The sequence below is a fragment of the Bicyclus anynana genome, chromosome 7 (assembly GCF_947172395.1).
Source record: "Bicyclus anynana chromosome 7, ilBicAnyn1.1, whole genome shotgun sequence".
NCBI lineage: Eukaryota > Metazoa > Arthropoda > Insecta > Lepidoptera > Nymphalidae > Bicyclus > Bicyclus anynana.
This window is the reverse complement of record NC_069089.1, coordinates 18,651,970-18,676,305: the sequence shown is the minus strand read 5'-3', so window position 1 is coordinate 18,676,305 and position 24,336 is coordinate 18,651,970. Positions and strand designations below refer to the sequence as shown.

Here is a 24,336-nt window from a genome sequence, read left to right as displayed (position 1 = left end):
TATCCCATTAGCACTGAGGTGTTGCAATAACACCATCCACTCCGTTGGTTTTTTTTTAGTGGGTATTCCAGTCGCTTCACGGCTGGCGAGTCCCACATACCCGCCCTGAAATAAGACAGTAATCCTGTCTTATTTCAGGACGGGATGCGTAAATGCATTTTTCTGACCAACGTTAAAAAAAAAAAAAAAACCTAACCTAACCTAACCTAACCTAACCTAACCTAACCTAACCTAACCTAACCTAACCTAACCTAACTAGCGTGTTCTGAGAGCGCGCTTATACGTAACTTTCAATGCCTAACCATATTCAAAAGTGTCGCTTCGGTAACCGCGCGAAGCAGTTGTGTCGTAGTGAACGTCATAATATTATTTCTCGCGCGCCGGCCTTGAAACGACCGTTTCGGCCGGCCGGCCGTAGCATAATGAATGCTGCTGAGATTACTGCGTGCGACGATGACATGGAAGATACCGTAAGCCAAAAAGCAAGGCAACAAATAATTGAAGATTACCTTAAAAATATTGACGCGGATATGTCTGAATCATGTGGTGAAGATTTGCGAACCCCCAAGAGGCATAGAATGGATGAAGATGAAGGTGAATGGACGTCAGTAGGAAAAAAAACAAAGACTGGTATTATAGAAATATACATTTCATTTTCGGAGATATTGCCAAAACAGTTTGCATTTGCTAAACTTCTAAAAAATAACAATATAACAGAAATTGAAAAAGTTAAATACATGAGCCCCTTCAAAATAAGACTTGACGTTTGTGAAGAGAGTGCTCACAAAATATATAACTGCAAGGACTTTATTGACAGAGGGTGGAGGATATATCGGGCGATGGAAAGAGACATCTCTCATGGTGTGATAAAGGGAGTTGACCTGGATCTGTCATCGGAGGACATTTGGAAACGAATTGAATGCCCCAGCAAGATTGAACTAAAGTCTGTAATGCGCCTCAATCGACGTAGTGAATCTGCCGTGTCTGGTTGGTCTCCAAGTGAAAGCGTCCGCTTGAGTTTCAAAGGCGAAGAATTACCACCTTACGTGATAGTAGATGGCCTCAAAATTAAAATCGTACCATTTGTGTTTCGAGTGTCGCAATGTTCTCGATGTTGGAGACTGGGTCATTTCTTAAGAAGGTGCCCTATGACGAGAATGGTATGCCCTAAATGTGGAGGAAAACACGAAAATTGTTTAACGACATCCTACAAATGTGTTAACTGCGGCGGGAACCATATGGCGATGTCAAAGATATGCCCAGCTTATCTGAAGGAGAAGAAACTACGACAAATCATGGCGGAATGCAATTGTACATATAAGAAAGCTTTAACGATATATACTTCATCCAAGGAAGATATACCTACGAGACCAACGTCACCTGTTATTCCTTATACAGTAGATCCCAACCCATTCGCACCGTTGTCTACGGATAAATCAAGTTATGCAGAAATTCTCAAAACTAGCGCAGACATTCATACACTACCGAATAATAGAAAGTCACCTAGTTCGAGTACACCAAAAGCAGCGAGGGCACAGAGAAGAAGGACCTCAGAAATATCCGTAGAAAATAGTATTAGACCTGACGATGTTAGCTGGAAGGAAAAAGATGCAGAACCTAAAAAGAAGTTCCCTTTTGCAGAACTCTTGAACAGACTAAAAAATATACTATTTTTAAAAGGAATTTCTATGCAAGATAAATTGAAAAGTATTGTGAAGAGTTGTTTAGATTGGGTGTTTTCCGCATTGATGGAGTTTTTATCTGACTGGTCACTATTACAAACAATAATTGAATCTTTCATCAAAAATGGCTAACAATAAAAATTATAATGTTAAACTGAATATTATACAATGGAATGCTCAAAGTATAAAGCCCAAGTTATTGTCGTTTCAAAATATTCTCGTGCAAGAAAAAGTTCACATTGCTGCTCTAAGTGAAACTTGGTTAGGATCAAACACATCTCTTAAGGTAAAAGATTACAATATTTTTCGCAAAGATAGGATTGATTCTTTTGGGGGGGCCGCGTTACTTGTACATAAATCTATCAAAACTGACCTGATACAATTACTAGATATGGGGTCAGACATACAAATAATCGGAATTAAAGTCTACAACTGTGATGATATAGATTATATTATTTCTTTATATTGCCCGTCATATGCGCGAACAACTTTAAAAGACTGGGATACCCTATTTTCAAATTATCGAAAAAAATCACTTATCTTAGGCGACTTCAATGGCCACCACGTGAGTTGGACTAATAAGACTGATACAAGAGGGATTCAGATATATGACGCTCTAGAGGATAATTTGTTATATTCATTAAATGATGGAACACCGACGCGTGTGATTTTAGTTAATGGCCAGCTCAGGAAGTCAGCACCAGACATATCCTTAGTATCATCAGACATTGCACTACAATTTAATTGGTCTGTTTTAAATGAATCATTGGGAAGCGATCACTTAATGATAAAGATTTCAACTGAATTTAGAGCGCAAGCTTTTATTTATCCTCGAAGGAATTTTAGAGCAGCAAATTGGAGTGGTTTTAAAAAGAAATTAGAATTATTATTTAAAAATTACGAGTTTAATAATGATTTACAGATTTCCTATGACACTTTTATAAATAATTTAAACATTGCAGCAGATTTGCATATACCATACTTAAAAATCAACCCGAACCCTTCAAATAAATTTCACCCTAAACCGTATTGGAATTCTGATTTATCTAAATGTGTTGCAGAACGGCGTCTAGCTCTGTCGAAATTTAGACGTAACCCAAATCCTCTTAATTTAGACAATTTACGCATAAAAATTCAAGAATCACAGAGAAAACTGCGCAATGCAAGCAGTAAAGCGTGGCAAACATTTTGTAATAATTTAGATGCGTCTTGTAATCAAAATGATATGTGGCACAAAATGAGATGGTTCAAAGGTCGAACTGTTCCTAGAAGTAATGTTAATAAAGACAATTGTGTTAAACTCTTAGAATGCCTTACTCCCGATTCCGCTGCACCCGACAGGCCATTATTTGTATCAAAAAATGTAGCATTAGATTCCGAAATATCTCTTACTGAATTGCAATCCTGTATGAAAAATAAAGATACAACACCCGGAAATGATGATATATCTTATACCATGATAAAAAATCTTCCTGCTAATGGTAAAGGTATTTTACTTCACTTGTATAATGCCTTTTTGGTAAACGGTTTTGTTCCTAAACAGTGGAGAGACATTGTTGTTATTCCCATTCCAAAACCTAGTAGAAATCCGGATTCTCCTAATTCACTACGGCCGATTTCAATGATTTCGTGCATTTGTAAAATTTTTCATGGCGTCCTAATCAGAAGATTAGAATGGTACATAGAAAAAAACAATATCTTATTACCAGTAACAACGGGTTTTCGAAAAAGTCGTTCTTCCTTAGAAAACTTAACTGCTCTTGTTTCCCAAACACAAATAGCTTTATCTAAACGCTTAATAACTATAGGATGTTTCATAGATCTTGAAGATGCTTATAATAACGTAGATATTACAATTTTATTACAGACATTGGACAAGTTGGGAGTAGGGAGTAAATTGTGCAACTACTTATGGGACTTTCTAAGTGAGAGGAATTTAAAAATTAATGTAAATAATTCATCTATAAATAGGAGAACTGGTAAGGGATTAGCTCAAGGTGACCCATTCTCACCGTTGCTTTTTAATATTGCGACGATAAGTCTGTGCAAATCCATAGACAGTAATAAAATTACAATTTCTCAGTACGCCGATGATTTTGTTTTATATACTACTTGCAAAAACATTGAACAAGGGTCCCAAATATTGCAAAGAGAGATAAATAAATTTGTACATTCAGCTGCCCAACTTGGTTTACAGATATCATCAGAAAAAAGTAAAGTGTGTATTTTTAAAAATGGATTCAAAAATGTAACAGCTAATTTGACAGTGAACGACGTCACGCTTCAGACAGTTGAGTGCGTTAAATATTTGGGCTTGTGGCTAGATTATTCTTTGAGGTGGGGATTACATATCAATGAAGTAAAAACGAAATGTTCCAAAATTTTTAATGCTTTTAAAGTTTTAGCAGGTCCGGGATGGGGCATTCATCCGATTCATTTGAGACGTTTATACATTTCCATAGTTCGAAGCCGTTTAGATTATGCATGTTTTCTGTTAGCTAATAGTTGCGACACACATCTAGGTAAATTAGACAAAATTCAGAACCAATACATGCGCATCATTGGTGGCTTCATTAGAAGCACTCCAATTCATGTAATGGAATCCGAGCTCCATTTACAACCTCTATCTATCAGAAGATATTATCTTGCGGGAAAGTTCTGGTTTAAAGCCATTTCATATTATCCAAATGATTTTGATAAAACTTTGAACAATCTCACCGATTTATGCAATAATGGACATTGGAGACGCAAAAATAAACCTTTGTTAGATGAGATTCATGGTCAGTTTAAAACCACTCCATATCATAAAATTTCTACATTAGAGTGTTTTTCTTTAGATACTTGGGTCAGTAATGTGAATTTGGAAAATGTAGTTTGTACAGATATTGAAGCGATGAACAACTCAAAAAGGCGATACGACTCTGTAGTGTTAAAAAATACTTGTCTAACTTACCTAAGTAATAAATATAGTAAGTGCTATGCTATTTATACTGATGGCTGCAAAGGAAGAGATAAGGCTGGATTGGCCTTTTTAGATATTAAGTCTAATAACGCAGTTAAATTTCAAGTTAACAGCCTTATGTCTATTATGCATATTGAGTTAATAGCTATAGCAGAAGCTTTGGCATATATTGACTCCCTCATTCCTGGTAACTATGTCATTTTCAGTGATTCTAAAAGTACCCTTCAACATATTTTAAGATGTACTACCGCAGTATTTCGTGGAGTACCAATTGCTTACGAAATTTTAAAATCATTACAAAAGATCCTGTCCGAAAAAAAAAATATATACATCCAATGGATACCATCTCATATAGGTCTTCCGGGTAATGAGGAAGTAGATCGTCTAGCAAAAGAGGCTTGTTTTGTTGATCTGAAATTTGAAGGCCTTCCTTATTTTGCTGATTTATTTTTTTTAGTTAGAGATAAATGCTTTAACTTGTGGAAGGAACACTTTGATTTAAGATCTCGTACTAAAGGCATATGGTACAAAACAATCCAACCATCTCTTTCACGGTCGCCATGGTTTGCCGGGGTTAAATTAAGTAGATATAATATAGTGTTAGCATTAAGAATTCGCTCTGGACACATTCCACTAAATGGATTTGCATACCTTGTTGGGAAATCTAATTCGCCTAAATGTACAGAGTGTGATATCATTGAAGACGTTTATCACATATTGGTGGAATGTGTTCGGAACGAAAGAGAGAGATATTGTATTAATATTAATTTACGAGAAGTGGGTGAATGTAACAGGGTCCTAGCCCAGCCCTTAACTAAGGAGGCTAAAATGTTGTTTAATTTAAGTAAGACAGCGATTAATCGTAGGTAAATAAGTATTATTGTATGTATAATGTGGCTCCTATGAGGGTGGCATGTTCAATTATGAACAAACCCTCGTTAAATAAAGAAGATTAAAAAAAAAAAAAAAAAAAAACCATATTCAAAGACTCTTTTCGCTTGAGGTGAGTTCGAAATTTTTCCGGTACTAAGTCGAAGTTCCTGAAAATGTCGAAAATTATGAAATTCAAACTAGCGTGTTCTGAGAGCGCGATTATATACACAGACCACAAATGAAGCAGACCTCTGACTCAGAACAAAGCTTTGTGCTGGTTAGAAATTTTGTATGTGTGTATAAAAATGTCATTCATAAATTTCTCGGACCTCTCTTTTACACTTGGGAAAAAATTAAATGTGGGGGGAAAGTCCTATCTCTTTCTAATTCAACACATGCATATAAATCGTAGTAAAATTAGGGATGTGCAAAAATCGTAATTAGAGAAATTAGTGCTGAACACACACACTTGTTGAAGATTTTTTAATGTACCGATTTTAGAAATTTCCGGTTTTCTCTTACACTACTAGTGCACCTAAATTTATATTTACTTGTTAGATTTTAAGGAAAAGAAAAGCCTTTAATATATTTAAATCTATTTATTTTATTATTGTCTGTTAATTGTGTAGTGACTCTACCACCGGTTCGGAAGGCAGATTCTACTAAGAGCCGGCAAGAAACTCAGTGGTTTCTCTTTAAAAAAAAAACATTATTTACAATTGTAATTATCATTCACAATCCCCAAAATTACAAATATTGTGTACATACAAATTTTAGGCTGGTGGAAAATCAATTACATATTGTTTTTCTATAACATTATGAGGATTCAATAAACAAATAAATTTGAGACAGAACAGTGTAACAGAATCAACATAATGTTCTTAGTTTTTTACTATTTTTTTTTTACTTGACCTTGTAAATTATTAATTATAAAACAATCATTTTAATTTAAGTATAATAGGCAACCTCTTTATAATGTGTCTCTGTAAATATTATTTATCATCACTAAAAACATATGAGGGTATATATTTATAATGCCGGATCAGAGACCATTATAATAAAAATAAGTAAGTGTAAGTAAGGTTCCTAAAAACCTAATTAAAATTATGTAATTTATTGTCATACAAAACAAAGATTGTGAGTTTTGCAAAATTATAGTTTTAAAAACAATAAAAACACAAAGCACGTACAATACTGTGAAATCCCACATTGTTTCAGTATTAAACATTTTTTTCACAAATTTAGCAATTTTTTTACAATATACATTAGAATGTAATACAAAGAGCAAGATTTCTAATTAAAAGTACAAAAAGGACAGGATATCACAGGAGGCACAGATTTGTTAGGACTTATACTTAATTATATGTATATTACTAGCAGACTTTACCATGGTTTTACCGGAATAGTAGTTTTGATTATAATGGGTGCTTGGCAGTATTTCCTATAACTCTGGGGTTACTCTTTAACGAAAATTAATACATAATAATAAATTTATATAATGACGTACGTAATACATTAATACATATTTATAATTATGACGTAGCCAAGTTTTACGTATTTTAATGTTTGAAGACATAAAAAGGTTTTATTTATTAGTTAAAAAAAATATTAGTTATGCAGTTCGGTTCCTTTATGTGGACTCGTCGACACCTTGAAGTTATGGGAAATACTCCCGAGCAATAATCTGTAACATATACAGGATATGTTACAGATGTAGCTTTCTAGTAAAGAGTGGATTTCTAAAATCAGTAGTGTAAGTTTTTGAGTTAACTCTTAACAAACAAAAATCTATAATAATAGTCTAACAAAAAATAAATATAATAATAGAATACAAATACCTAATAACTTACTCTTACAAAAGTAATAGTTTGAAAGAATTCAAAATGGAAATTTGAAAGACTGATAAATAGCATGAAAAATAATCTTTAATTTAAATTCCAAGTTAAGAAAATATGAATATAAACATACGGTATGAAATAATTACTGACTTTGGTGGTGTGTAGATCTATAGCTAGCACCTTAACTTACTTTATTTTTAAGCATATCTTCCATTTCCTTTCCTTTCTTTCTAGTATCTACATTGTGCATCTTCCTATTAAAATTAATACACCATTGTCTGACTTGCATTCTAATGACAAACAACCAAAAAGCGTTAAAAAAATCCAATTTATGCTTGTCACAAGATAAGAAAGAAGTATCGAGCCGATTTTTAAATACGTTAATTAAATCTGTGTAAATGTAAACGTTACAAATTTTTGGCAATATTTCTTCGATTAAATAAATACATTGTCATACAAGACTCAAAAGATTACGAGACGGATGATAAAAAAATCTGGTACTTGCATTATATTCTCTGGATTCAATTAAAGAGTGAAATGGTTCATTTACATCAGACAATAGTGCATTTTTACAACTTTGGCAGTCTGCACTATCTAGTTTTGAAAATTAACTAACAATGTCATTAATTAACAATGTCTTAAATGACGAAATAAAATTGTGACAATCTGGGTGTGTATTAGAGCCTCCATGACCTCTGATTTGTGAAAAAAATTCCAGGGGATCCTGGTTTAATTGCTGAAGACTCAAGAAGTTAATGCCTGAAATGTTTTTAAAATCTTTACGGTTTTTATATCGTGACAAAAGTTACGTAATGAAATTGGCCTCATTTTTCTTAAACCTGTAGCATCAAATTTCATTGATCGTAGTTTTTTCACTGCTTCATTCCAAAACTGAAAGTGATCTGATTCTAAAGATAAAGCATTACGTAAACTGGTACTTTTATGACCACCACCATTAAGGCTATCAAACAAATTGTTCATGAATAATATTATTTCAGCAGTGAAAAAGCCATTATCAATGTTAATAGGTGGGACACTATAATTATGGTCCATTCTAAATCGTTCGCATGTCTTCAAATGCATCGATAGAGAGATGTAGACTGTGTTGCTGAATGCTTCTGCATGGTTGACCTGTAATGTAAAATGAAATTTGGTTAAAAATTGAACATTTAACACTGTACAATAGTATGAATAACATAATAGTAATTTTCTCGTTGGTCCAGTGCTTAGCCCGTGCGGATCACGAGGTACTAGGTTCAAGTTCTGCCTCATTGCCAAACCAAAATCTTGGAATTACCTAAATGGCCAACATTAATAAAATCTTTTTATCAAAACGACTTCAAAAAAACAAAAAAAAACTTAAAAGCGAAAAATAACATAGTATGTGCTACCTTCAGATTACTTTGAAGGCGGTGGCAAGTGAGTGACATAATAATCAAAGCCGTTTCTTTTAAATCCTAAAACTTGATTGATATGATTTAATCGGCTTAAGTTACTGAATTACTGTGTTGGTACTGCCTTCAAAATGATAACGTAAATGCTAATTTATATGGAATTGAAACAGTGCAGCAGTACCTATAGATGGCGCTGTTTCAATTCCTCATAAATTCGCATTTACGCTAACGCGACCGTCACAGTATCAAACTGCCACTAGTCCCTCTGAAGGTAGCACATACGATGTTATTTTTCCCTTTTTATTTTTAGTCGGTTAAAGTTTTTTGTTACAAAGATTTTAATTTTCTGTCTTTAGTGTGTCCTAGCATAGTGAACGAAAGCGCCACAGTACGGGAAAATTCGTTACTTTCATTTCAACACAAAATTACTGAACCGATTGTCATAAAAATTTAATGGAACCAATCTGGAACCATAATCTTTTAACAAAAAAAGAATTTTTAAAATTGGTTAAGAAAAAACAAGTGTCGAATTGAGAACCTCCTCCTTTTTTTTAAGTTGCTTAAAAAGCCGTTAATTTGCATTTTTTTGTTCTAATAATACTTTTATATTGAATCTTCGGTAAAATAATACATAAGGTTATACATTTTTAAATATATATTCATCACGCGAAGACGCGTGATTCGTGTTTTTAACGTATTGCCACATTACTATTAGTAAAAAATAAACTTTAATAAAGTATTTTTCACTACTCTTGCTCAAAAACACTGTCATATTACCACTCCACAGCGGGGCTAAACAAGCATATTAGCCTCTAGGGGCTAAAGTAATTTTGTTTTTTTAATTCTTGTCTGTTACGAGTACTAGCTAAGTACTAGCCTACTATAAAACGGAGGAGGTTTTATTCGAAAATAGAATCATTATAGGTAAGGCCCCGATTGTTTTGAAAAATAAATAAAAAACTTTAAATTGTAATAAAATGCACCGTTCTTGTCTGTGGAATGCGTTTATTTTTTTATTTCATTTTTATTGAGTTGCGAATATAGCGAGATTTGAAGACATGGGACATCCTTTACGGTGTACCTTTGCCTTTTTCTCATGTGAAAAAAAAAATAAAATTAAAAAGCGGGAATTTAAAAAACAATTGGCGTGAATAATACACACTTGATTTTTTACAGAAATTCATTGTAAATTTGTGACCGAAACTTACATATTTTTCAACAATAATTGTTATTGTTGTTTTCATCTAGTGAGAATGGTGATCTTAATTTGGAGATGGATGAAATCTTCAATCTGTTACCATCAAAGTCGAAACGCATTTACTTAAATACTTTCCTACGATACCTACGAATACCTAAGAAAAATTTAATAAGTGGAGAAAACAACAACGAATGGATTCACTTACGAAAGGAGTTTTTTAAACTATTATCTCCCACGTTTACCTCACATACTCATTATTCATCTTCACAGTAGTCGGAAATTATGCTACCGGGTAAAAGCATTGTCCTAAATATCCAAAATTGTAGACTTTGTACATTTAATTTTCAATTAAAATAAATCATTGAACATGTACTAAACTATTTTATTTTCTCGCAATCGTAGTGAAAGCAGAGTGTAACACATGGCGCTAAACCCATTATAAACTCGGTTTCTATTTAGGCGTTTCTAAAAATACCTCGTATATAGTGGGTCTTTTTAGCCCCTTGTATAACAATCTACTATTTTAGAAGACTAGCGGATGGCCGCGACTTCGTCCGCCCTTAAACCTCTTCTTACGAAAACGGGAGTAGCTTCTCCTGTTTTCCCTACATACGTTTACCCTTCACTACTCTGCTCCTATTGATCGTAGTGTGATGAAAAGTATACTATATCCAGGAGTATGAAGAATAATTGTACCAAGTTTCGTTAAAATCCGTTGAGCAGTTTTTGTTCCTATAACGAACATACACACAGACAGACAGACCGTTATTTGATGTTTTATTGTGACGCGTTGTGAGCTATTTTTCCGCTCCGGTCCCGCTTTTGCTTTGAGCTATTCGGTGCGCGGCCGGATTTTGCGCTTTTTATGTGCTTGGGTATAATGCGGCGGCCACGGTCGGAGGCCCTACCACAAACCCCCGGCCAAAGGCCGGGGTATAATTAGGCGCGTGGGCCAAGGCAGCGCGTTTTATGTGCTTGGGTGAAATGCCTAGCCAAATCAAAAATCAAAATCTACTTCACTATAAGAAAGTTCTGCGTAGTTTTACTTTACAATCAATGGGTATACTCAATCATCCCCTGTTTTCCTAACCATAGAGTTGGATTTTTTTCCAAATTTATCATCATCGTCATCATCATATCAGCCGATGGACGTCCACTGTAGGACATAGGCCTTTTGTAGGGACTTCCAAACATCACAATCCTGAGCAGTCCGTTTTGATAATTTTGTTTTGTTAGAAAGGAAATATAATGAAAAAAAATATATTTCGAATTAGGTCCCATATAAATTTCAAATATGAAAAAAAATCTAACCCTAATTGAATGTATACCTACCCATTAATTGTAAAGTAAACCCACGAATAACTTTTTATATTATAGTCAGATTTTAAAAATTTTTCTTTTATAAGATATGACTTCAAAATTAGTCTCATATTAGTTTAAAAAAAAAGTTACTACCCTAAGGGTGAGAAAATAGGGGTGATATATTCATCATTAGCCGACGTCTCGCAGGTTCACCCGCGTAACTCTTTTCCGTGGGAATATGAAGCCTGTAAAACTAACAAATAATGGAGCTTTCTAGTATGTTAAAATAATTTTCATAATCGGTGTAGTAGATAAAGCGATTACCCCCTACAATACCCAAAACTTTACCTTTTTATAGTATTTTAGTAGAGGCCCCGCGGTTTCAGTCATGTAATGCCCGTTTCCTTAAGAGTATGAGGATAATATATAGTTTAAGGCACTCACAGATAACGTGGCTTTCTAGTGGTATAAAATTTTTTCAAAATCGGTGCTGTACATCCAGAGATTACCCCTACAATACCTTTACCTCATTATAATATTTTAAAAGACGCCCCGCGGTTTTACTCGCGTAGTTCCCGTTTCCGAGAGAATATGTGGATAGAATAGCCTACGACACTCGCAAATAACGTAGCTTTTTATTGGTAAAAAAATATTCAAAATCGGTTTAGTAGATCCAGAGATAACCCCTCAAACTTTTTTTAGCAGACGCTCTGCGGTTTTCTCCTCGGAGTATGGGGATAAAATATAGCTTATAATACTAATAAATAATGTAGTTTTCTATTATTAACAGAATATTTAAATTCAGTTCAGTAGACCCAGAGTCTACCCTCTAAAACCTCACAAATTTTACCTTTTTACAATATTAGTATAGACTAGCCAACGCCCCGCGGTTTCACCCGCGTAATTCCCGTTCCCGTGAGATATAGCATTAACACTCACAAATAACGAGGCTTTATAGTGTTAAAAGAATTTTGAACATCGGTTAAGTAGATCCAGAGATTAACCCTTACAATCCCACAAACTTTACCTGTATAATATTAGTATGTTTAGAAAGTAAAGATTCACAGAATATTTATTGATAACTCGTAGATTTTAATTCTAATGCTGAGTGTATTCGACTTCAAAACTTTAACGTTCCCACGAAACTGAAAAATAAAATTATAATATTTTCTACCTATGGATCGATCACTTTGTTCGTTTTTTTCGTTTATGAAAAAACCACATGAATGACAAAAAGAATGTCTGAGACAAAACTCTTTACGGAGGGATAGTACATTAAGGCAAAAATAGGAATAGCGCAATAGATTATTTTCCTTTACATCCAATGCAGTATATCACATAAACGCTAAATACAATAGTTTGATTGTGAATTATATAACCATCTGATTAGATTGCAATAATGTACCAATGTAACCAAAATATGAAAAAAGTATAGAAGACAATATTATTATAATAATACGGTGGTGTTCTTTATGAAATTTCGAACTAAACTGCATTCAAAGTTCAATTTCGCACATTTTGTGGCTTGATACATAACAGCTTAACACCGTCCAAATAAAATGACGTACTTCAACATGTTTTCTGGTGAACTGACAATTTTAGTAGGTATAGAAACACGAATATCAAGTTTGACAGCGTTTCATACTCTATTACCTAATGACATACAAAACATTTTAATTTACTATAACTATAAAATTCATTATTATTTACACAAGTAAACTTAAATCCTTATCAAAATTAATTACCTAATAATCAAGAGGATATTATAGAGATAAGATTTGCCTTTTACAATATGTTAATTAGTCATATAGTTTCGAAGATAATACAAAATTTCAGCAAAGACGCAAAAATGCCGCTAAAAGACGCCCCGCTGTTTCCCCCTCATATGTGTCCTAAAGCAAATCTTACCAATAAAAAGGTAATGGTACCTGTTTGGTGGTCTCAGCATGGTGTTATTCACTATAGTTTTCTCCGATCTGGTCAAGCAATAACAGCAGATGTCTATTGTGCCGAACTCCGAACCATGTTGACAAAACTAGCAGTTAAACAGCCCCGACTCATGAATCGATCTTCACCATTATTGCTCCACGACAACGCGAGACCTCACACAGCACGAGAAACCATTTTAACCCTTCAGGAACTGCAGTTAGAAACTATTCGTCATCCTCCGTATTCACCAGACCTTGCTCCAACGGACTACCATTTTTTTCGTGATTTGGACAATTATCTACTTGACAAGAAGTTTTCTTCCCAGGAGGCAATACAAAATGCTTTCACACAGTTTTTGCAGTCTAGATCGTCGGAGTTCTATCGCAAAGGCATTAATGACCTTCCCATTAGATGGCAGCAATGTATAGATAATAATGGCAACTATTTTGATTAAATAAATTTGTTAAAAATTAAAAAATTAACAATTTAAATTTTCAGTACAGATCGGCAATTTCATACTTTAACCCCTAATATGATCGATACTGAGGCCCAAAACACTTGTTTGTTATTTTTTGTCTGTCTGTCTGTCTACCGCGCACCACGCTAAAACTACTGAATGAATTCAAATGAAACTTAAGTAAAATTAGTGGACTATTTATTATACTTTAAAAAACTTATATAGAATATATATAGAAGGTTGTGAAATAGGGATTGAAAGTTTACATCGCTTTTCACGCGGAAAGAAGTCGCGGGGGTCCGTTAGTTATTTATAAAAATCATAATATATTGGTAACTTGAATTATAAAATTTCATTGGTAAATTAAAAATTTACCTTGACCTCGCGGCTGCTCAATGCAGAACTAGCAAAAGCAAACAAAAGAAAAACAAGATCAGCAAGCCACGCCTACTAGTCAAAAGTTCATTTCTTCCTTTAGTGGCCGAATAAATACTAAAAGCCAATATGATACAGCTGATGTTCTATAGCTCGTACAAGATTGTTAGTCATCACCACGCGACGTCGCGTTACCGGCCTCAGCGTAAAAGGCCGTTTCACGCGACGTCGTGTGATGTGGCACTGAACTTGTTAAGAGAAATTTTAGTAGCAGGAGACACTTGGTGGTGTCAGACTCAGACCTGCATGCCCCAGAGAGAAATCCTGGTCATTACCTAATGGTGATGTTATTATATCTAATATAAATATTGTTATAAAATAAATAAATAAAAATAAAAAGAGATGACATGATTACACAACTTAAATTCCTAACAAAAGGTAGCTACTGTAAATCGTTGAAGAGTTTCGTTAAGTGTCTTTCGTATTCCTAACCAGACCCCTAATGACAGTCACAACCCATCTAGGTGAAAACTCCTCATCAATACAAATTAATCAAACCCAATCACAAAGTAGCTACTTAAAACTGTTGAGGAATTCCATTAACTGTCCTTAATCTTCATCATCATACAACAACATACTTACACACAAAATCTTCGTGAAGTGTGATGGTGTGATATAAAACATATGAAAATATACATAGAAGTGGCGAAAGGGTTGAAAGTGTGTTTCGATTTTCATACGGACGAAGTTGCGGGTGTCCGCTAGTAATAATTATAATTAACTTGCTCTTAAATGAATGAAAATAAATTTGATTAATTACCATAAAACAATCAGATACGGTAAATATATTTTATATAACATTTTATAAACAAACCATACATAATTTAAAATAAATAAGTTATAAAAAGACATGTGTTATTTACCTTCATTTCTAATTTATTTGTTGGTAAACAGTACTCATTAAGAAAGGCTGTAGTATAACAAATGAATTGACTAAAAATGGCTATGTAGTTAGTCTGTATCTGTACACCATAGAAGGTGCGAGAGGATCACCATGAATCCATGAAATGCTAAAATATTTGTCTCATACTTGTGCATTATATGAATATCTCTGTGAGCTTTGTTCAAATTTTTTTTGGCGCACCTACTAACAGTAAACCTCCGAAACCCCTGCATATTAAATTTAATTTAAATTGTTGGAACTTTTTCAGAGATTCAGCTTGTATATACACAAGGAATGCTTGTTTAAAGGTATAAAAAAGGGATTAAAACAACTTGCCTTCATCTTGTCATAAGAAGTTGGTCTAATGTGTTTATCTGTCAGGGTTGTGGTTCTTGCACGTCCGGCTTCACCATCTGTAGCATAGAGCTCCTCAATGATGGACCACTGGGCACGTTGATTACCAATAAGTAGCTCTTTTTCTGAAAATTGTTTCGAAAACATTTTAATAAATGTGGTACATCATACATGTGATATATTTTATTATTATTATATATATAATAAAAGACATTATCAGGGTCATTACTATTATTACGGTTAATAAGTAAATCTCAGATATTAATGAATTTATTGCTGCAACATTAGCAGACCCTTGATTCGAGACAGTACATCTCACTCCATATCCTGATTTAAATATAGCATCAAGAAGTTCTTTAAGAATATTTTTTAAATTTAAAGTTTTAATTCCATCTCGGACAAAATAAAAAGATAAAGGTAGCTTCCAAGAAGAAAATATCCCACACAGCATAAAAACTAAAACTTAATCAGCAACATTATTTGTTCTGAGACCACCTCCTATATCCTCAAAACCTTGAATAACACCTGTATGAAAGTATAACATTTTGGACTAATTTTAGATAAGGAAAGTGCAAAAATTTTTTCATCATTGGTAGATATATCTAGCACCTCTGAATTTAACACCAGATAATCTTAATTGTGAGTCTACTAATACCTTTTCAAAATCACTTAACAGGGGACACTTTGATACAAAAAGTTTTAATTTAGTTAAAGATTGATATTTAGCCTTTAATCTGTTAAGTTGAGTTTTATTTTTTAGTTGTTTCTTTATTGATTATTATTAGCTTGACGTGAATTTTTCTTACGAAGAGTTTCAAACTTATCTTCCGGAACTCTATGAACAAAATCTAGCTTTCTACATGACTTGAGTCTGTTATATGACCTAACGTGCACTGGTATGTTTTCTAAAGCAGACTCACAATTAGCAGGTATGGAATCAGCTTGACTCGCAGTTGAAGTCTGTAAAGTAGACTCAACATCAGTTTGTAAATTGGAATTTTCAATAACATTGACCGGAGACAATATTGAAAACTGTTCTTTACCACTGTCAGACTGGCTCTCTGAAATTTAATGGGTTTGAAGATGTCTGTCTGTATGTAATGTAAAAGTAGATGGAATATGGTCAACTATTGTACAGGAATTCATTACAATGAATGGAAAAAAAATCTAGAAATTTTGAAATTACAGATGATGGTGAAATAGTATTTGGATCAGATTGAACGGGTAGATTAGGAGTAGATAGTGTAATTTCTAAATTTAAAGTAGGAATAGCATCCTTTGTCAATCTATGATAATTACATACCTGGGTAGAAAGTGGTTTTCACAAATTTTAACGTTTTCTAACTGCCTACGAGTATATTTCCGTAATATTGGACAATTGATGAACCATGCCTCCCATCTAGTGTTATCACTATCAGTAAAAGGTACAGCACGTAATTTGATCGCGTTTTACACTTGGGAATAACACATTGCCTCATTTTTAATTTAAAACAAAATTACTTTTATCAATAACCAAGCACGAATCGAACTACATTGTATATCTTTTTATTAATCAAAATTTATTTAAATAGTGAAGATAATTAATTAACAAGAAAGATTTATCCTTATTATTAGTAATTCAATGCGAATTTCAATGATTTCAATTATTGAAAAGTCAAAACCAATCTTTCGCAGTAAAATTACAATGGCGGCGCAGGCACGAGGCAACAAATTCAAAACAATCTTACACACGTGGTATAAACACATTTCTCTTTCATTCATAAAAGCTATTATTTTTCTTTGTGTAAATTTGACCAATCACATCAGTTCTTCGATACTTAGAATTGTAACAGTGTGCAAGTTTATTTAAGTGTACAGGTGAAAGAGATAGGCATGGCCATCACCTACTACAGCCCATAACAAGGAGAAGGATGGAGATATCTCTCTCTTTTGTTAGTAAAGGATGGAGGATTCTCATTTTTTATTCTACGGTTGGGAGGGCCTGATTATATAGTATTTTTTTCCTTACATGGCAAAAAAGGTAAACAAAGATCCGTCGTCACGACATTCACATATTTCTCACAAACCGTCCGTTTAAACTAAATCATTTATATACACATCACTTCATTTAACGCGCACACCGCGAATTACATAAAAACTGCTTGTAATTAACTATTATATCACATTTATTTTACTAAAAACGAAATCACAACAAGTTTTATTTCTACAGATTAACGAAAATGTTGCGAATTTGACATTTCGTAATGCTAGATTGTCTATGAATTGAAGAGACGGGAAAGATACATGAAATTATAACTTGTCGATAATTATGTACATATTTTTTTAATTTTAATATTTGTGTCCTTTGTGGCTTATAAATAAAATAAATTATGTAGATCATGTGTTTTTTTCAGTAACATCAGACGGGCTTGGCAGCGACTTCAAAATGATCAATAAGTAGAAAATATAATAATGTTATCTTTCCCTTTTTAGTTTCGTGGGTACGTTAACATTTTGAAGTCGGTTGTATTTTTTCATAATATTTTTTTTTTTTATATTTTTAATATACCTAATAAATAAATCAATCCATATGAAATTCAACCTAAAATCCACCCATATGAAAGTCGGAATTTTCGGTTAGTTATATTATTGTTAGTCGTACACTACTCAGCAATCAGCAATAATATAACAACCAAACAACAAATAAATAACAAGACTAACAATTGCTAACGAAACAAATAAGTAATGATGATATGGAACAAACATTGACACGACCTCACTGTGAGCATGGAAGCGACAATGTGGCACTTTTTGCTCGCAGTTAACTCATCCTAAACCGAGCTTAACCGATCGCGGCGCGAGTGACGATCAAAAATTATTAAAAAACCGATAAACCGATTCTTCAACCACTTGCAAAATTTTTAAATTAAGAATAAAGAAAACAATACACAAATACGACTTGAATATTATGATTGCTGGATCAGAAAAATAAATAAAAGATTTGAAATACTAATGGAAAAAAATTTATTACTTTTGTTTCGAAACATGGTGAGATTTTTATTTTTCTGGTATACGTAAATCGTGATAGTCAGAGTTATTAGGATATTATATAAAGAAGTTTGAGAGATAGTGATGTACAAGGGGCCGAAACTTTAGTACAAAGGTTTTTGAATATATGACATTATGCGGTAATAAATTTAGTAGGTTCTAGAGCTAGAAAAATGTTACGAATTATAATTAGAGACAGACAGTAAGTGTACATTAATTCCAATTATGTTCTACATAGTCATTTGGACTAGTGGTGTATAACCAAGGTAACAAAAAAAGAAAGAAATAATAATCTTTAATTCAATAGAAAAATATTTTTGTTGCTTTTTTGTTTTTCTCAATTGTTTTCTTCAACAATTTAAAAATTAAAAATTTCCATTATAAATTGCCACTGACTTTATTTCAAAAATATTCGTATGCGGAAATAATGTCGCTACTATATCCAACAAAATGAAATGAAATGTTAATGTTTTTTAACTTTTGTAACTTTTGTATCTTTTGTAATTTTTAAAAATGTAAACTGTAAAATTTTTGTAATTTATGTACTTGGAAATAAAGGCTATATTATTATTATTATTATTATTATTATTACTATATCCAACATTTTCATGTATTTCATGATTCACTTCTTCTCCTTGGTGTATATATTCTTAAAATGATATTTAATTTCCTAAAATGCACACAACTGAAAAGTTGGAAAACGAAACGAATATGGAACGTATTCGTTTTTTAAGATGACGTATAGCAACGGATATTTTAGTTTAGTTATTTCAGATATAACGATACCTACTTGATATCGTTATGATGCCCGCGGTTAACTTCTCAACCCTACTGATTGTCTTTGGTTCATAGTCAGCCATTATTGTTGTTTAAAATTGACATCTAAGAAAATTTCAAGTATACATATGTAAAAAGAAAACCTCTTTAATATTATTTCTTTTTGGTAATTTACTTTTTTTTTCATGACATTGTCACATTTTAAATATTCGAAACATTATTATTGACTTAACAGCAAAACATTAAAATTTTTATTAAAATATAAAGTAGATGTAAATAATAGCTTTGAATGTTGTTTGTATATTTTATTTATAGGTAAGTTTTAGTTTAGTATTTAATTTAATTATTTAATGTAAAACTTAATATTGTAAATAACAAGTATATTTTATTTATAGAAACACAAACAAGCTTTTATTACTACTATCACATTCATGTGAAATAATTATCATTATACATATTTGTACCTTTTGCCGTAGAGACTCTCTATTTCTAAAAAATTTCTCCGCGGCTAGTTGCCTCGGCTGGTGACAGGAGGGCTGGCTTTTTTTTGCGTAATGGATCAGCCTGGCTGTCCAGCGCGGAAATGCAGCCAGTATCCTTGGCACCATTCCATGTGGGCATGATTTGTATAGTTAGCGAGTAGCCTTATTGTAATCTCTCTTAATAAAATATATTTTATTTAATAATATACACAGTCCCAAGGTGTCTGAGCGATGGGAGCGCGGTCGTACGTAACTTTTAATTCTACACAATATTCATACAAAATTGGGACATTTCCTTTGTTTCGGCTTACTCCTGCGAATGAATTTGTTAAATTTAGTTTTTTTAAATAACTTGTTTTCTATATCTGATCTTAATGAAACAAAGCCTATATATTGTCTTGCTTGACTTTGCTTAAGTACTTCATATCAAAACCTGTTCAGTAGGGGGGGGGGGGGGGGGGGGCAGACAGCAATGAAACACGCGCAGCCGATAAACATTTTATTACAAACTGTCACACACACGGCCTGCCTGGCCTGCGGCTGAAACTATGCTGTGGTTCTACACTATTACAAATATTTTATATTAAATTATCTAAAGCTTTACAACAACAGATATAACAACCTACAACAACTGTAATATAATTAATTTTACATAAAATATAAATAAAATATGCGTACAATTCATTCACAACAGAATCTCGTAACAGGTCTCTCATTCGTTCCCGGCTCACGGCAGGCTCAGGAAGTAGAACGCCACGAGCGACAGCGCGTACAGCGCGCCGCTCGCCGCCAGCACCACGCGCACGGCGGCGCGCTGCGGGCGGCCCGGCCCCGCGCCGTCCGCGGGCTCCGCGGGGTCGGCGGCGGCGGCGGGGTTCGCGGGGTCGGCGGCGCGCGCGGCCGGCGCCGGGGGCGTGGGGTCGCGAGCCGCCTCCGCCGCGCGCGCGCCGTCGGGCAGTGCGAACTCGGGCAGCGGCGCCGCCGGCTCGGCGCGCGCGCGCTCGGGCGACGCGCACCGCCAGCGCCGCGCCGGCCACTGCGCGCACGCGGGCGCGCGCCCCGGCGCCCGCCGGTGCTGCAGCGCGCGCTGGCGCGGCGCGTACGCCGGCGCGCGCCCGCCCGCCTCGAACACGGCCGGCAGGTCGCGGCGCGCGCGGCGGACTGGCGCGTGGCGCGGCGAGCGGCACGGAGCCGGCGCCGCGGCGTCCTGCAGCAGGCCGGCGCGCGGCGCGGGCGCGGCGGCGAGCGGCGGCGGCGGCGCGTGGTGCGGCGGCGCGGCGTCGGCGCGGGGCGGCGCGGCGCGCAGCGGCAGCCCGTAGCGGAAGTAGCGGTCGCTGTACACGACGACGGCGAGCGCGCCGGCGGGCGCCTCGACCGGCGGCGGCGGCGGCGGCGGGGGGCGGCGCGGGCGGCGGCGCGGCAGCAGGCGGCGCGGCAGCAGACGGCGCAGGCGCGCGCGGCGCCGCGGCGCGGTGTCGTAGGGCTCGGCGTAGAGGCGGCGCGGCGAGGCGGCGCGCGGCGCGTGGCGCAGGCGCGCGCGGCGTCAGGCGGGCGGCAGCGGGCGCGCGCGCCGCAGCGCCGCCAGCTCGTGCAACACCTCCAGCACGCAGGCCGAGCTCCAGGCCTGCGTGCGGCACGAGTCGCGGCAGAAGGCGCCGTCGGCGCCGGTGAGCTCAGGCAGGCCGGCCCAGGGCGAGGCGCGCAGCTCGCGCAGCAGCGGCGCCAGCGCGGCCAGCGCGTGGGCGGCGGCGCGCGCGGGGCGCTCGGCGAAGGCGAGGCGCGCGCGCAGGTAGAAGCCGAGCGGCCACACCCACTCGGGCCCCTGGTGGTAGTTGAAGCCGTGCGCCGTGGCGGGGTCGGCGGAGTCGTCGGCGTTGTCGTAGTGCGGGCGGTAGGCCCAGTCGGCGGGGTCCAGCGTCTTGAGGCCGAGCGGGCCGCGCAGCAGGCGCTCCACGCTGTCGAGCGCCAGGCGCGCGTGGCGCGGCTCGAACAGCTCGGGCGCCACGGCCATGGCCACGGCGAAGTTGCAGCGCAGCTGGTAGTCGGCCCAGGGCTGCGACGCGCCGTGCGAGTCCTTGTAGATGCCGCGGCGGTGCACCAGGTCGGGGCGCGCGTCGGCCGCCGACGGCGCCGGCGGCACCCAGAAGTGGCGCTCGAAGTGGCGGCGCAGGCGCTCGGCCCACTGCGCCCAGCTCCAGGCCGTGAGCGCGCCGTCGCGGTGGCGCCGCGCCACGCCGGGGTAGGGGTGCCGGCCGGCGCGGTGCTGCCGCTCCAGCCAGCTCACGGCGGCGTGGCACAGCGCCACCAGCTCCACGGCGCTGCCGTCGCGCGGCGTGGCGGGGCGGCCGCGCGTGCCGGCCGCGTCCGAGGAGCCCATCTTGTCCATCCACGTGCCGCAGTTGGCGTCGTTGCCGCCGAAGGGGAAGCCGGTCTCGGGGTCGACGCCGATCTGCACGTTGAAGCCGCGGTCGGCCATGTGCGCGTCGATCTGGCGGCCGGCGTCGCGCTCGCGGAACACCAGCCCCTGGAAGTGCACGTCCAGCGCCTCCTGCACCACGTCGTGCAGCGGCTGGTCGGCGGCGCCGGGCGGCGCGGGCGCGGCGTCGTCGGCGGGGAACAGGCGCGGCACGGCGGCGGCCAGCAGCGCCGCGCCGTCGGGCGCCTCGTCGCAGTACTGCTGCACGCTGCGCAGCCACCACCAGACGGCGTCGCGGCAGTTGTAGCGCGCGCGGCGCCCGCCGTCCAGCAGGTTGGGGATGAGGCCGTGGCGCAGGCAGGCGCCGAAGGCCAGGATGTGGTGGCGCGCGTCGTCGTAGCGGCCCGTGAGCAGGAACAGGCCGCGCAGCGCGACGAAGGTGTCGCGCCCCCAGCAGCGCATGTAGCCCACGGCGAAGTGCGGCAGGCCGGCCGACAGCGAGGGCGCGCCGGCGGGCGCGGGCGGCGGCAGCGGCGCCGACGGCACGGCGCCCGCCAGCTGCACGCTGGTGAGCGCCAGCGCTCGCGCCATGGGCCCGCCGCGCGCCGCGTCGCCCAGCCGCGCCAGCGCGCCCGCCGACACCGCCTCGTACAGCGCGCGCATGACGGCCTGCACACACCACGCGCACTCACTCTCCGTCCGACATGGCGATTGAATGAAACATTTACTTGTGATGCTAAAGTTGTATATTCATAAACATTGTAGTCACAGTTCAAACGTATGTATGCTGTTAATTGTGGCTAGAAATAAATGATAATAATATTCACCTTGACTCATTGCACATAGGTTGCCTATTGCGACCAACAATAAAAAATATCAAATTAACTGAAAAATTTTGGTCGACTTCCCTCATCTGTTATTTAGGGAATCGTTCATTCAAAAGTCTTAGAAAAAAAAAGTTCAAAAGTCTTAGAAAAAGCTGTGCATCAACAAGTTCTAAGATACTTGGAGAAGCAGCAGATCTTGCCGGATTACCAATCAGATTTTAGAGCTAGTCGTGGGACTGTGACGGCTCTCCTGGACGTGACAGACAACATACTTAAATCGCAGGACTCAGGTATGTGCACTGTTATGGTGCTCCTCGATTTCTCCAGAGCATTTGACAGTATAAATATCGCACTTCTATTATCTAAGTTATGCTACTATGGGTTTGATGTTAATGCTGTCAAGTGGTTTGACAGCTACCTGAGTAATAGTACGCAGTTTGTAGAATTAGGATACGAAGATGGTAGCAAGCGTCACCAGAGGCGTTCCACAGGGTTCAGTTTTAGGTCCGCTACTTTTTATAATCTATTGTGCAGATATTATACATGAAATTAGAAACTGCAAGTACCATATATATGCGGATGACTTGCAAATATATTACTCATGTAAGCCGGCGGACATAAACCAAGCTGTGAATAGTATTAACGAAGACCTTGATCGAATTGCAAATTGGTCTGACCGCAACTCTCTTGTCCTTAATCCATCGAAGTCCAAGTTTATGTTATTCGGTACAAATAAACTCTTGCACAAAGTCAACTTGGCTACTGTTAACATACATATTAAAGGCAATATATTGGATCGAGTTTTCAAGGCGCGTAATCTTGGTCTATTGATGGACTCAGATCTTAGGTTTGAAGACCATGTTGCAGAGGTAGTTCGTAATTGTTTCTACCGACTAAAAATCATTTACAAAATACGTAACTAGCTCTCCCAAGAGCTGCGTATCCGTTTAGTAGAAGCCTTAGTCCTTTCTAAGCTGAATTATGGAGATATTGTTTATGGCCCGCGACTTCTATGCAGGACTAAACGTCTAATACAGCGTGTGCAAAATGCTTGTACTCGTTTTTGTTTTGATGTTTCCTCAAAAGCACACGTTTCTCCATTTTTAAATAATTTTGGGTTACTAAAAATGAGATCCAGACGAAAGTATCATTTGGCAGGCCTACTTTTCGAATTTTTTAATCAGGGTAAACCGCTATAACGGAGCGTCGAAGCAGCCGAAATCAATTACGGATACCACCTCACCGTACTGCCGCCTTTAGAGGTTCATTTACCTACTCCGCCACTAAATGTTGGAATAACATTCCCCCTCCATTGAAAAATCTTAAGTCTAAATTCGCATTTAAAAAACTGCTAAAGAGATTTCTACTTAAAAAGCAGGTTGAATTCCAACATGTGGCGGAGCTTTCTTTCTTATAGGTAAATAACTGTATAAGAATTGCGTAAATTTATAAATACCTTTATATATATATGATATAATTATATTTTCCTCTCGCGTTGTT

The 24,336-nt window shown here is 38.0% G+C and overlaps 3 protein-coding genes across 3 annotated transcripts in view; 2 read left to right on the top strand and 1 right to left on the bottom strand.

Moving 5' to 3' along the window:
- The first annotated feature begins 422 nt into the window (after positions 1-422).
- LOC112052106 (uncharacterized) lies at positions 423-1,814 on the top strand. Its single transcript, XM_024091040.2, has one exon. It carries the CDS (start codon positions 423-425, stop codon positions 1,812-1,814), a length of 1,392 nt encoding a protein of 463 aa, XP_023946808.2.
- A 17,851-nt stretch (positions 1,815-19,665) lies between these two features.
- Positions 19,666-21,086, top strand: LOC128198283 (circumsporozoite protein-like). Its single transcript, XM_052882671.1, has 3 exons — positions 19,666-19,703; positions 20,369-20,834; positions 21,075-21,086. Exons 1-3 carry the CDS (start codon positions 19,666-19,668, stop codon positions 21,084-21,086), a joined length of 516 nt encoding a protein of 171 aa, XP_052738631.1.
- Positions 21,087-21,134: 48 nt separating this feature from the next.
- LOC112049425 (glycogen debranching enzyme) overlaps positions 21,135-24,336 on the bottom strand; it is a 36,478-nt gene continuing 33,276 nt past the window's right edge. Inside the window, exon 5 of the mRNA XM_052882352.1 lies at positions 21,135-22,678. Coding sequence (XP_052738312.1) covers positions 21,137-22,678 — 1,542 coding nt within the window. The 3' untranslated portion in view covers positions 21,135-21,136. The remainder of the gene's footprint in view (positions 22,679-24,336) is intronic.

Coding starts and splice junctions, on each gene's coding strand:
- LOC112052106 (XM_024091040.2), top strand. CDS start 423: ATGAATGCTGCTGAGATTACTGCGTGCGACGATGACATGGAAGATACC.
- LOC128198283 (XM_052882671.1), top strand. CDS start 19,666: ATGGATCAGCCTGGCTGTCCAGCGCGGAAATGCAGCCA. Junction 19,704..20,368: donor CCAGCGCGGAAATGCAGCCA/GTATCCTTGGCA, acceptor CAGCGCGTACAG/CGCGCCGCTCGCCGCCAGCA.